Source organism: Glycine max, chromosome 14 (assembly GCF_000004515.6).
Source record: "Glycine max cultivar Williams 82 chromosome 14, Glycine_max_v4.0, whole genome shotgun sequence".
Taxonomy (NCBI): domain Eukaryota; kingdom Viridiplantae; phylum Streptophyta; class Magnoliopsida; order Fabales; family Fabaceae; genus Glycine; species Glycine max.
In genome coordinates this window covers 3338941-3352401 of record NC_038250.2, presented here as the reverse complement: position 1 = coordinate 3352401, position 13461 = coordinate 3338941, and the positions used below count along the sequence as shown (strand labels likewise).

The 13461-nt window shown below is 34.0% G+C and overlaps 3 protein-coding genes across 4 annotated transcripts; all 3 read right to left on the bottom strand.

Annotated features, from left to right (window-relative positions):
* Positions 1 to 464: 464 nt before the first annotated feature.
* Positions 465 to 3511, bottom strand: LOC100788346 (receptor-like protein 7). Its single transcript, XM_006595748.4, has one exon. It carries the CDS (start codon positions 3463 to 3465, stop codon positions 706 to 708), a length of 2760 nt encoding a protein of 919 aa, XP_006595811.1. The 5' UTR covers positions 3466 to 3511; the 3' UTR covers positions 465 to 705.
* Positions 3512 to 7384: 3873 nt separating this feature from the next.
* On the bottom strand, positions 7385 to 10238 carry LOC100787803 (F-box/WD-40 repeat-containing protein At5g21040). Of its 2 annotated transcripts, XM_006595747.3 has the most exons (2): positions 8068 to 10229; positions 7385 to 7705 (listed from the first exon to the last, which is right to left on the bottom strand). In XM_006595747.3, exons 1-2 carry the CDS (start codon positions 9752 to 9754, stop codon positions 7674 to 7676), a joined length of 1719 nt encoding a protein of 572 aa, XP_006595810.2. In that variant the 5' UTR covers positions 9755 to 10229; the 3' UTR covers positions 7385 to 7673. The 2 variants fall into 2 exon arrangements, with proteins under 2 accessions (XP_006595810.2, XP_025981126.2); XM_026125341.2 differs by lacking the exon at positions 7385 to 7705 and having other exon boundaries at positions 7805 to 10238.
* Positions 10239 to 11693: 1455 nt separating this feature from the next.
* LOC100787282 (probable polygalacturonase At3g15720) lies at positions 11694 to 13461 on the bottom strand. Its single transcript, XM_041009369.1, has 8 exons — positions 13315 to 13461; positions 13067 to 13204; positions 12783 to 12935; positions 12654 to 12677; positions 12365 to 12572; positions 12181 to 12262; positions 11989 to 12097; positions 11694 to 11889 (listed from the first exon to the last, which is right to left on the bottom strand). The coding sequence occupies exons 1-8, from the start codon at positions 13459 to 13461 to the stop codon at positions 11737 to 11739; spliced, it is 1014 nt and encodes a 337-aa protein (XP_040865303.1). The 3' UTR covers positions 11694 to 11736.

The window sequence follows — 13461 nt, the reverse complement described above, 5'->3', positions numbered from 1 at the left end:
GCTTCCTACAAAAACCAATCCGAGGAATACATGGATCCAAATATTTTGTCAGGCTATAAAGTTGTTTTTAAGAGCAATTGGCACATCTTTGCTGTGTGAATATTAGTATGATCAATATTGTTTCATTTTATTGGTTAAAGTATTTACCAATATCGTTTTAACTTTCAAATTAATGAAAGCCTCCCAAAGGTGCCAGCTTTTAGAGCATTAGTAGGCTATATTGTTATGGCAACTTTGTTTTATTATTGGCCTGGGCGTATCTACGATAATCATGCAGCAAAAATTAATCAATAATTGGACTGAGTTGGTTACAAGGGATAGTTGTTTGGAGAAAGTTTGTAATAGGGGTAGGGGAAACCAATTTTTAAATTAAAAGTCCAGTTTTAATATTAGCTCGTACTATGGCATGCTTGACGTAAAAGTGGTGGCTAATAAGTTTTTGTCTTTGGAGATTAGAATCAATGTTTTTGAGCCAATATCATCACATGTGATGACCACTCATTTTGATATCTACTATCATCAATTTTTTTTCTTATTTTTAAACAACTTGAAATACATCACTCGAGTCAAAAGAGATGAGATTTGTTACACAAAGGACATAAGTTAAAATTACAGAAAACATACAGACACACACCAAAGAACCATATTAAACTAAGAATAAACTATTTCATTCCCCTATGATTTGTCCTTTTCACTCTTCATTAATTAATTAAGCACACATCCAACAAGTCTCGCGAGCCATTGTGGTTTCCCAGTCATGAAAACATTATATCCCAAAAGCATTCCAAATAGAAACCCACATGCATATCCCACTGCTACAGCTTTCCAGCCAAATCCTGATTCTTCAATGTGAAATGTTGAATGTGGTGGCCAATCTTCATCCTTATTGCAGGATTTTGACAAAGGGAATCCACATAGCATTGGATTTCCCGCATAGGAATCATTTCCAAATGTGTTAAACTGTCCACCTGTAGGTATGATACCCTCAAACTGGTTTTGTGAAAGGTTCAACACAGCCAGAAAATTCAAATTGATCAAAGACACAGGAATCTCTCCTTTCAACTGGTTCCACGAGAGGTCCAACCATTCCAAATTTCTTAAATTACCAAAGGATCGTGGAATGGTACCAGTGATTGCATTGTGCGAAAGGTTAAGCCCTTTGAGAGAATGCAATTCGCCAAGGACTTTCAGAAGTTCTCCTTCAAACATATTATTTGATAAATCAATGGTTGTAAAAATAGTTAATATCCTCTGGAGCTCCATGTATTGACCTTTCATTACAACCACTACTGAATCATTATAGAAATATTGGTTACCCATATATTTCGAACCAGTTTGGTTGTCATTCACACTCATCATTCCTTGAAAGTTCTTGATGTATGATGCTGGCAAGGACCCACTAAAACTGTTATTTGAGACATCAAAAATTCTCAGCCTGGGAAATGGATGTTTGGCACCGAAACAAGTGATGACACCATGAAACTTATTTGATCGCAAACTGAGTACCTGCAACTCCTGGAGGCTTTCTAGCCAATGGGGAAATGTATCCTTTATGTTATTGTCTGCCAGGTCCAAAACTTCCAGATTTGTGCAGTGGGCCAAACACCGAGGTAATTGTCCGTCCAATTGGTTGCCATTCAACTTTATAGTCTCCAATGCATTTCCCTTAGAAAAGTTCGCAGGTATGTTTCCGTAAAGGTTGTTCTTTTGCAAATCCAATGCCCAAAGAGAAGGAAATGTTCCGAGACATTGTGGAATGTGGCCTGTCAAGTTGTTTTGAGCCAAGTTGAGTATGAGGAGGGAGCTTGCATTGCACATTGCTGAAGGAATGGGGCCTGTCAAGTTGTTATGAGCCAAGTTGAGTATTTTGAGGGAGCTTGCATTGCACATTGCTGAAGGAATGTTCCCGGTCAGCTCATTATTTGAGACTAAAAAGTAGTGAATTCCATTGGGTGGAATTGGGAGATCTCCTTGCAACTTGTTGAAACTGAGGTCAATATAACTAATGTTTTTCCAAGAATGCAAGAGCTTCTCATGAAACCACTGGGGAATGCTTCCACGAATGCTGTTATGAGAAAGATCTAGTGCGACCAGATCTTCAAGTGGTGCTATGAATTTAGGGAAACTATTAATATTACAGGAAGATAAATTTAAGTATTTAAGGTTGGGGGATAAGAAATAGTCAGCGATACTATCAAAGTTAATAGATAGAAGACTATTGTGAGAAAGTTCGAGGTAAAATAGATTTTTGAACTTTGAAAATTGATGAAAGTCCAAATGACCACTCAAGTCAGTTGATGACAAACTCAAATAAGTAAGATTTTGGAGTTCAAATATTGAATTTGGAAAATTACCTTGCAGTTTGTTATTAGAGAGTGACAAGAATTCCAAAGAATAAGATGAGAATTCACCAATTGACCCCGTGAGGTGGTTGTTGTTAAGATCCAACCATAACAAGGAAGGCAAAGAATAACACCAATATGGAATGGGGCCAACTAATTTATTAAACGATAGATCTATAAAGGAGAATTGAGTTAGATTAAACAATGATGAGGGAATCAGTCCATCAAAATTACAACTCCCCAGATATATTTCGTTAAGAGACTCCAAATGGGCAATGGAATCGGAAATGTTTCCCGAGAAAGCAGTTTTAGAGAGATCCAAGTAGCTTAGTGGAGTACTCCAGTTGGACTTTGGAAGTTCACCTCCCAGGTCTTTATTAAAACTCAAATCTAGTTGTTGAAGATTGGGTAAAGAGAGGATGTCACTCGATAGATTCCCTTGCAATTCGGTGAATGAGAGACTCAGAGAGATGAGAGAGGAAGACAGATTGGTTAACAATGACAAAGAGCTCTCTCTGATATAAGACATGTCCACAAAATCTAAAGAAAGCTCTCTTAAATTAGTTGCATTTTGAATGAGTTTGTTCCATGTGTATGGATCAACTCTCATCATGCTCTGGTAGTCACCACCGAGATGAAGTGACCGTAATTTGGACAAGTGAGAGATTGTGGAGGGAATGTCACCACTGAGTAGAGTGTGTGACAAATTAAGATGCATGAGATTGACGAGATCACCAATTGCAGAATATAATGAAGAGCCAGAAAAATCATTATAGGATAGGTCGAGTTGTTGAAGGTGTCTTAGGCTGAAGATGGTGCTGTTGGGATGGAGTTGACCTTGAAGATTACTGCAGCTAAGGTCAAGACCAATCACGTGGCCTGAGATGGTGTCGCACGTGACCCCATCCCACTCACAACAATCTGTTCCGTTTTTCCATGATTCTGTCTTTGAAGAACAAGAAGCCAACCCATAATAATACTGAAGTGAAGTGTTGAGGGCAAATGAGTTTTTGAAAAGTAGTAAGGCAGAGGTGTCATGGTGGTTGCAGAAAGAGGAAGAAGAAGAAGAAGCTAAGATGAAGTATGGGAGTAGAAGCCAGAAAAGAATGTTATTGATATTCATCCTTTAACAGAAGAACAAAACTAGAGAGGATTGCATATGGATACAAACAATTCTATTCACTAACTTCTATTTATAGCCTACGCTGCTTCTCGGGCTTTCTTTTCGATTCAACTCTTTGTTAGCTTCTTCTTCCTTTATTTTTTCTCTTTTAGATATTAATATAATAATATATTTGTAAATCATTATCAAAATAATTTTCTGTTATTTGGATAATTTTTTATATTGCCAACAATTAAAAAGTCTAAATATTTACATGTTATCACACTACTTTTCTTTTTCAAAAAATCAGTTAAAAATTATCTCTTAAGATCTCACTACTATTTATATATTTATGAACCAAAAAATTGAGTTGAAATAATTAACTGTAATTATAAATTGTATAATTTATCATTCAAAATTATAAAACTCTACAAATAAAACATAAGTTATCCTTAAAAAAAATATAATGAAATTAAAATATGTAATATATATTATATAATAAATTGCATGTCTATTTACAAGATGATAAATTCATAAAAAGATTTTTTAGAAAAAACATTCTTAACACAATTTCTCACAAAATACACCAATAAAATTTATAAAAAAATATAAATATAAATATAAATATAGTATACTTAAATTATAAAGAAATAGAAGATAAAATAAATTCATGTGTTTGATAAAACTTGCATTGCAAATTTACAAGAAGATTAAATCATGAATTATTAGAAACCGCGTAAATGTCTTGTCATTGCATGGAAATGGAGTATTAATTTCCACAGTCTTTAAACAAAGTCCGCAGTGTATCCCACTTTTCCTTTAAACGTTTGTTCCTTCGTGTGCGTTGGGGAGTAGAAACTTAACCTGCTCCTTCACCACTATCATCAACATTTAATATATTATTAATTATTTAATTTAAATTTTGATAGATATATGATAGTAAATATTTATATATATATATATATATATATATATATATATATATATATATATATATATATGATTATTTTGGAGTGTTATTCTAAATAAGATTTTGGTGGTGGTGTACAATAATTTTTGATCATGCTAAATGCAGTTCTTTGATGGTGGTCCTTTGATATAAAAAAAAATTAGGATGTTAGCTGTACTTAAAGAACTTCTATTCTCAAGTTAATTAGTATGAGTTTGAGTCTCAATGTAATAACTTACTCGTGTGCCTTTAAGAATTTATAGAATTCTTTTTTTCTCTTCAATTTTTATTATGTTAACTAAATCCCTTTTATTGAGGTTGAGTAGATTTTCACAGATCATGTTAACCTTTAATTAGAATAATTAATAAAATTTTGTTTGAAGTTTGAAGTATTTACATATCATTAATTTTGTGTACTCATGTATGATACTAAAGAGGATAAAATGATTTAAAAAAAACATATAGTATGTATAAATAAAAATAATAAATGTTCTCATTATTAATAATAATAAATAATCAATTTTATTAAATAAAAAATTATAGAGATAAATAAATTACTTGAATCTAGACACGTCATTTTATTAAAATAGTATGTCAAATTTGAAAATTTAATTGAGAGGAACAAATATTATAATAATTTTTAATTATATTTCATAAAAAACATTTTTTCTATATAGTTTATGATTTAAAATCAAAAGTTAGATAAAATTTTAATTAAAATTAATTAGTTTTAAATATGATGTTGTTGTCATTGGCACATTTTCATTTTCTGTTCAAACTAAGTAAGATGTTTAGCAGAAATAAGATGTTTAGCAGAAAGAGGAAGAAGAAGGAAGAGAAAGAAGAAGGAAGAAAAAGTATGGGATCAGAAGCCAGCAAAGACTGTTATTGATATTCATCCTTTAAACTGAAGAACAAAAATAGAGGATTTTGGATAAAAAGCAATTCAATTCACAAACTTCAATTTATAGCCTACGCTCCTTCAAATGGTTTCATTATGTATTTGTTCCTTTATTTATTTTTACCTTTATTTTTTTTCTCTTGTTATAAAATTAATTATTATATCTGTTATTTTCTTTTTATTCAATTAAGAAATATTTTTACTTTTTTAATATTTAGTGAATGTTTAATTTTATTCTATTGATATTAATATAATAATATATTTGTAAATCATTATCAAAATAATTTTCTGTTATTTGGATAATTTTTTATATAACCAACAATTAAAAATTATAAATATTTATATATTATCGTGCTAGTTTTCTTTTTCAAAAAGTCAGTTAAAAATTATCTTTTAAGATTTCTTCATCATCACCTTAGTTCTCCAATAATTTTATGACTACATTAATATTTTTAAAGTTTAATCTATCATCCGTAAAAATAAAAAAAAAAGGTTGGTCTAGTATCAATCAAGTAAATTCCTTAGTATTTTGTTATTTATCTAGTTCTTATTTTTTAATGACAAGTAACATGTTCGATAATTCTTTAATAGAAACTTGTAAAATGATTATATTTTATTTTTATACTTTGGATCACAATTATATTGAGCCGGCACCAAAAGTAAAAAACAAAGAGCAACCATTTTTTAATATTTTATTTTTGCTAAAACATAATTGACACATATTATTTTTATCTTTATTTTTCTTCCTATCACATTACGTACGTCACTTAATATATATATTAGCTTAACCAAAACTAATAAAGAAGAATTTTATTATTAGCTTAACTACTATTTTATTATTCTTCTATCTACCCATGTCATTGTAGGCTCAAGTTTGAAACGGAACTAGCTCAAAAGAAAGTTAAAAAGCAATGAGCACTCAATATCACGTCCAAGACAAAGACGCTATAGTCATAAAGTAAACAGCGTTTTATGTACGTAGGAGACGTCACAATGCATTATTAGTTACTTGTAATTTTTCTTTGACAGATACAAGATGCTTCATACAACTTGCATTGTAAAGTTACAGGAACATTAAGTCATGAATTATTAGAACAATCGAAAGTCTAACCATGTAAATGCCTTGTCATTGTCAAAATGAGAATTATGGTTGAGACTTGAGGGATGACCGTTTGTATGGAAATGGAGCATTTCCACAGTCTTTAAAGGACCAAGTCTGCAGTGTGTCCCGTTTTTCCTTCAAACGTTTGTTCCTTTGTGTGTGTTGGGGAGTAGAAACGTAAGATGCTGCTTGACCACTACCACCTAGATTTAATATATTATTAATTATTTACTTTAAATTTTAATAAATATAAGTATTGAAGGTTGGATAAGATGTATAGTCATGGGTGCTATCAAAGTTTTGTGAGAAAGATTAAGGTAATTCAGATTTTTGAACTTTGAAAATTGATGGAATTCCAAGATGATCACTTAAGTCAGTTTGGTGACAAACTCAAATAGTTAAGATTTTGGAGTTCAAATATTGAATTTGGAAAATTACCTTATAGTTTGTTATTAGAAAGTAATAAGTATTCCAAAGAATAAGATGAGAATTCACCAAAGTTGTTGCTATGCTCCAACTCTAACAAGGAAAGCAAAGAAAATTCCGTATTTATTAATTTTCTTTACAAAACGTCTTCTATAATATTTTCAAATACAAATAATTCGAATCTAATCTGACTTAGGGTAATAAACTTTAATGATTTCTGTTATTGATAAACACCAGCTTATAGTTTGTAGAAGTGGGGTCAGAGCATTTCTTTCGTGAAGAGTACGTAAGCACTCTCAAAACTTGTACGTGTAACCTGGTGATATTTTGGTAAATATGATACGCCTATCATATAGACACTACTCTCTGCAAAACAAAAAACTGAAGCCAATTGCTTCTTTCTTCCTTCTAATGATTGGTGGTTTGTTACACACATCCACGAGATTAAAAACATGTTATACTATTCAGTTGATACTTATAGTGGTTTATTTTACATTTTAATCCATATACAAAAAATGTTGTAAGTTTTGTAGAAATTTTAGTCAAAAAACGTTCTCTTGTGTTGGCAATAGGAACCAAGACTTAACATATATAAAACTTATAGTCTTCTAGTGTATGGACTAAACTTAGTTTGATAGACAACTATATAGACCAAATAAATAGTTTAACTTCGAAAATATTAGACTGAACAAATTGATTCGGAGAGTAACGAGCATATCTAAGAATAAGATCATCAAACATAAACGACTATCTATCACTACCCCAGCTTCTCGTATTACTACCATAGCTTCCCGTGCGTCTATTAGTTTCATAGAACTCAGAAGCAAGAATCATTGAGCCCACTCCTGCATTCATTCTATCAAGACAAAAGCACATCCTGAATCTGTTTAAATCAATGGTCGAATGTCAATACTGAGTTATCAAATGCACATCATATACAATTCTAGGAGAATCAGCTTGTGTAAAATTGTAAAAACAATTCTTGGAAAGAAACACTATCATTTTCAGAATCGTACAAATAGAAATGTAGAGTGGTGTAGTCTGATCTGATCATTACCTACAGAAACTAATCATATCATAATACGTAAAGAGAACTTAAAATTGGTCAGGTCAGTTTACCTGCTTGAAACTAAAAGATTCTATACATCAATTTTGTAAAAAAAAAAAAATAAGGATTGATAATTGGTGCATATAAGCAAACATTAGACTGCCTCAGTCACTATGCTTTCAACTTTCCACTCATACCACGTTTGGGCCAAATACAAGTGACAGCATTCTTCTTCGCTGCAACTGAACACTGATCACTCCGACCACTTTTATTGCTCAGCTCTGTCTGGAGTTTCCGTCGCCTCATTCTGTTGTCTAATCGTATTCCTCTTAATGCACGGGCTCTCCGTTCAATTTCCAAAGCTTCTGTGAAATTCCAGATCCTGACAACACCTTCTTCACCTCCACAGACAATTCGTTCAGCTCCTATATCCACAGAGAAAAGATTGCTCTTAAATCCGTGCAACATCCTCTGTGGAGGCTCTACTATGTCTCCACCCAAATGCTTTACCTTTGAGACTCTCTTCCCCAGAGCTCGCTTGCTAATCTTCAACAGCTTTCTCACATCAATTAGAGCCAGCTTGCCATCACTTGATGCGGAAACAAGCCATGGAAACTCAAAGGCAAGAGAATACACAGCAGCCGAGTGAGGAACCCAAACAGCAACATGCCAAGCTTTAGACTCATAGCCATCATTAACAATCTCATACATGTGAATTGCACCGTCTTCACCTCCAGTAAAAAGGAAGTCCCCTGTATGGCTCCGTGCCAAAGCATAAGTATTACCAACATGAGCATTATGGACAATGGTCACCAAAGTCCCACTATCAGTATCCCAAACATACACATCTGAACCTGATGTGCTGGCAACAGTAGTATCATGAGGGACAAGTGCCCAGACCCAATCACTGTGCCTCAACACTGCAGTACACTTCATTGAATGACGGTCCCACACTCTAACAGTCGTGTCCCATGAACCACTGTAAATCCTTGTCAAGTCTAAAGCAAGTGAAGTTATAGGACCTTCATGTCCCCAGAGTCGAACCTCAGTATTTTGGTTTTGTGTGGCTCTAAATTCAAATGAGTGAGGTAGGTCTTCAACAGCCCTCCAACAATGAATGAATCCATCAGTACCACCAGCAACCAATAGTTTTCTGTCTGCAGCAACGGCACGGATGGTGCAGCCTAGGGGTCGTGATGATGCAATTGACAACCCATTCTCCATGTCCCACATTCTCACCACAGAGTCATACCCAGAGGTAAATATGAGCTTCGCAGAAGCCAATAGGAAAACAGTCCGAACTGCTTCAGTATGTCCATACAGCACATCAATACTATATCGTCCCATAAAAGTCTTACTCCTAAACTCCCTTTCCACGAAAAGTTCCCTCCATGACTTGTCATCATCCACAACACCTGAACCCACAGCCAAGGAAGCTGCCGGAAGTCCCCACCTTTCACAATAGAATTGCTTCCAAGCATGGTGCTCGGACGCAACTCTTTGTAAAATCGGGGAGACACACGAAACAACACCAAGATCCTTGGGATCAAGGCAATTGAGAATCTCGGATATCAATGCTGGAGGAAGGTCGGTGATGGACAAACCACAATTGAAAACCACATCACCAGGTATTGAGGACTGGTTCAAAGCACTGACAGGGGCTTTGATGCCTTTCTTGGAATTAATCTTGGATGCTCCCTTTAACTTCACACCCTTCCCAGATTCAGGTTTGGTATCAGGCACAAATTTTGAGGTTGCTATTCCTTCAGTGAAGGATTTGGGACAAAGCTGGAGATTAGATTCAACTATGCCTATGCCTGGATTTGCTACAAAGTGTGCTAAACTTTGAGAAACCTCAGTACCATTAGGGCATTCAAATGCCATAAAAAATGAGGATCCTACTCTATGAATCAAAAGGGTTGAAAGCTCAAACCCCAGAACTTAACAAATTCAAAATTCCCAAACCGAAGCCGAGAAAAATAACGAATCGGGAACCCTGAAGTTAACCCTAAGCTAAGCAACAATCGATCTCCAAATTAAGGGAGGGGGAGGAATCCTAAAACCTCCAATGGAATTAGGGGAAAATAAGAATGATTGAAGTTTGATGTGATCAAAAGGGAAAAAAAAAAGAAAAAATAAATAAAAGATCTAATTAAGAGGAGGAAATATAGGGAAAAGGAATGGGAGAGAGATTGTAAAATACCTTGAGAAGAGTGATGAAGCGAAGCGGGAGCAGAGAGATTGGGATAAGAAAATGCAATTAGGGTTTGTTTGTGTGGTTATGTCTGGGACGACAAAGAAAGAATGAGTATGAGATTGAGATCCACAGGTTGAGAAAGGAATCTGCCAAATGACCTTCTGGCTACCTTTTCCAGGACAACTCAACAAAAAAAATATTTTTTTAAGAAAAAATAAATATTATCAAATTAATCATCTAAAAAACAATATTAAATTAATACTATATCAAAAAATTAATTTACTAATAAATATTTTATAAAATAATTGTGTTTTTCATAGTGGCGTTTTAGATTTTGAAGAATTGGTATTTTAAAATAGTAAATTAGTAACAAAAACTTTAAAATCTTAATATAATGATGATTAAAATTACTATATTGTTTTTCTTACTTCTTTATTTAATTTTTTGTAACAGTACAACTTAATTCAATTATAAGAAAATAGTGAAGAGGTAGACATCCTGTTCCTTTTTATTTATTTTAACTAAAAGTAAAATAAAACAAATTAGTACTTAATAAAAATTTAATAATGGAAACCAGGGAGAATGGAGAAGAAAAGAGAATCTGAATCAAAGCATTATCATATATTTTTTTTATTGAAATTTATAGGATTATTGATACAATAATATAAGATTTTATTGATACAATTATTGAATGTTAATCTTCCTCACACTCTCTGGGAGGGAAAGCAAGCTGTTGCAGATTTTCTCGCCAAACTGGAAGCTAAAGAGGATCGTGAATCGTGATATGAAGATTTTGGAAGAGTGCCTCACAAATCACAATGGCGTCTATCATACTATTATGGCCGATGCAATAAGCGCTCAGTTTATTCGTTTGTAGTCTGCCTCTTCATAGATAAAATGTTGGAACTGGTTATTCATAGATAAAATTAGAAATAGAAAATCTTTATCGCTGTGCTGTGTAATATTGTGTTCTTAAATAATAATATTTTTTCAGATGTTTGTTGGTCTTTTTTTCGACATGGAATAAAACAAGACATGTTGAGTGCTACTCAGAAGAACATTCTATTTTTCTTTGTAGTCTTGAGTTTCTATATTGTACATTCTTGATGAAATAAAAGCAACATAATCTCTTAGAGAAAAAGAAATTGCAGGCCATTTTAGAAACCGAAATGGGCGATGCAGCTACGAAAACAACTGAGCTAGGTTACTGTGACAAGCAAGACACAGGAGGTGAAGTAGAAGCAGCAACTCCATGAGCATTGTTGCAGGATGCATGAACGTTTGATCCTGATGAAGTTGAGGTTATGTTGACTACATCCATGAAGATATCAGTGCACCCTGCACCCGCACCGCAATTCAAAATAATGGCTGTCTCACTATTAGAAGTTCCATTGACCTATGAAGCACCGACACCGACATGGACACCGGACACGACACGATACGGACACGTGGACACCTATAATGTTCAAAATATAGAACGTAGTACGGGTGTCGTGTCGGTGTCGGACACTGACACGGACGCGTGTCGGACACCGGACACGACAAAGGGCTGGAGTGTCCGTACTTCAAAGCCATTGACATAACGATACGTCACGCCACTTATTTGAACTTCAGATGTCTGTATGATCATATTCCAAAAACACATTAAAACTTTGTTATAGATATCTCTCTATACTGCTATGCTAATGACGCAACCAAGTGTAACCTGTTTTTTGTCTTCATTCTGTACATTTTCATAATCCTGGTCAATAATTATAGGATTTTTGGTATTTGTAAGTACGATATGCTCGAACTTGATATTTCTTGCATACCCGCATCCACCCTGTAGGAAGGGAAAATGGAATTAATATTAATTCCTTAACTAACTGTGTATTTACAGAAAATAATATCTTATCTTTAATCAATATATATTTCTACTTACCGGCCATGTCTTTATCCTCATTCCATTATCTGCTCCCTTGAAGTTGCAGTTGTTTACATGAACATGCTCCGCTGTTTCACAAGTTCCTTTTTTCCCAAGGCTTCCAACACTGAACACATGGCCAAAAGGAAGAGAGATGAGACAGATTTCCATTGATTGAATCAAATTTGCATGATGAAAATGTATTTGTACCTTATACCGTGGCCGGGTCCACAAGTTATACCAGTAATGTTAACATATGATGTGCCACTTTTCATGGCGATGCAGTCATCTCCTATTAAAATGAAATTAAGCTTTAAATTAGTATATGAACTGGCATATATTTTCATTACTATATATGGCCTTGAATGTCAAGAATGTTTTCAATGCCTCTTACCCGTTGCAATGGTTGAGCGCTGAATTAGAATGTAGCTTGATTGAGAAACGTCAATTCCATCAGTGTTTGGGCTATCTTGAGGTGCAGTGATAGTGACATTGAATATGTGTGTGTGATTAGAATTATTTATAGATATATGGTTTCTTGCACTATTGAGATGACGAGTCCCAGTTAGCTGGAGGTTGTTGCAGTTCTGAATAGACAGGGCCTGCATAACATAGATAAATGATTTATGCAGAAAAATTTCAACTCCATTGCACCACAAAAATTGAGCACATATATATCTTACAGTTGGTCTTGAGCAGCTTTTCACCTGCAAATAAAACAACATTAATAAAGTAAAAAAAAACTCCAAGGATGCTTCTTATATCCCAATTTTGAATATGAATGTAAGAAATACAATAAAAGTAAAACTCACTTTACAAGAATTCCACCAGACAGAACCACTGCCGTCGATTTGTCCACCTCCATCGATTATAAGGCCATCGACGTTCGAAAAATCAATCCACTTGCTAGAGTCCTGACCCTTCCATGCTTCAGTGCTCTTTGGTGCAACAACATCTCCTTCAAGCTTTTATACACATTAAATCAAAGATTCATATCTAAGAAAATGAAATAATCCAATGACTCTAGTGGAATTGCATGAGGATAATACTTTTTTGTGTGACTCTCTTAATCTTATATGTGGGCACAGAGTTTTACCTGAAAATGAACCGAAGAGAAACTGCAGGGACCACTGAATTGAAGAGGTTTCAACATGAATGTTTTCCCGGGAGGCACCTTGAGGGTTGCAGCACCATTTTTCATTGCACAAACCATACTCCAAGCTTTTAGAAAAGCCTTGTATTATAGTAACAAGCAAAATTTGATGATGGATACGATAAACTAGTGCACTTCGCCAAAAAATAAATTATTCAATTTTAAACAAAAAAGTCTAACAAATGATTTACTTGAGAATCATCTGTGAGGCCATCTCCGATAGCTCCATAATCCATCACATTGAAAGTGTACAGGTTTATAGCAGCTTCACGTATTCTGCTACAAGAACAATGCGAAACCAAGTATAATACGAAGAAAATGGCAATCAGAACTTCCAT

Excerpts from the sequence above, each read along its gene's own strand:
- LOC100787803 (XM_006595747.3), bottom strand. The coding sequence starts at position 9,754 with ATGGCATTTGAATGCCCTAATGGTACTGAGGTTTCTCAAAGTTTAGCA. Across the intron at positions 7,706-8,067 it reads TTGTATTTGGCCCAAACGTG|ATTCAGGATGTGCTTTTGTC; the intron begins GTATGAGTGGAA and ends TGATTTAAACAG.
- LOC100787282 (XM_041009369.1), bottom strand. The coding sequence starts at position 13,461 with ATGGAAGTTCTGATTGCCATTTTCTTCGTATTATACTTGGTTTCGCAT. Across the intron at positions 12,936-13,066 it reads TCTCTTCGGTTCATTTTCAG|CTTGAAGGAGATGTTGTTGC; the intron begins GTAAAACTCTGT and ends TGTGTATAAAAG. Across the intron at positions 12,098-12,180 it reads GGACCCGGCCACGGTATAAG|TGTTGGAAGCCTTGGGAAAA; the intron begins GTACAAATACAT and ends CCATGTGTTCAG.
- LOC100788346 (XM_006595748.4), bottom strand. The coding sequence starts at position 3,465 with ATGAATATCAATAACATTCTTTTCTGGCTTCTACTCCCATACTTCATC.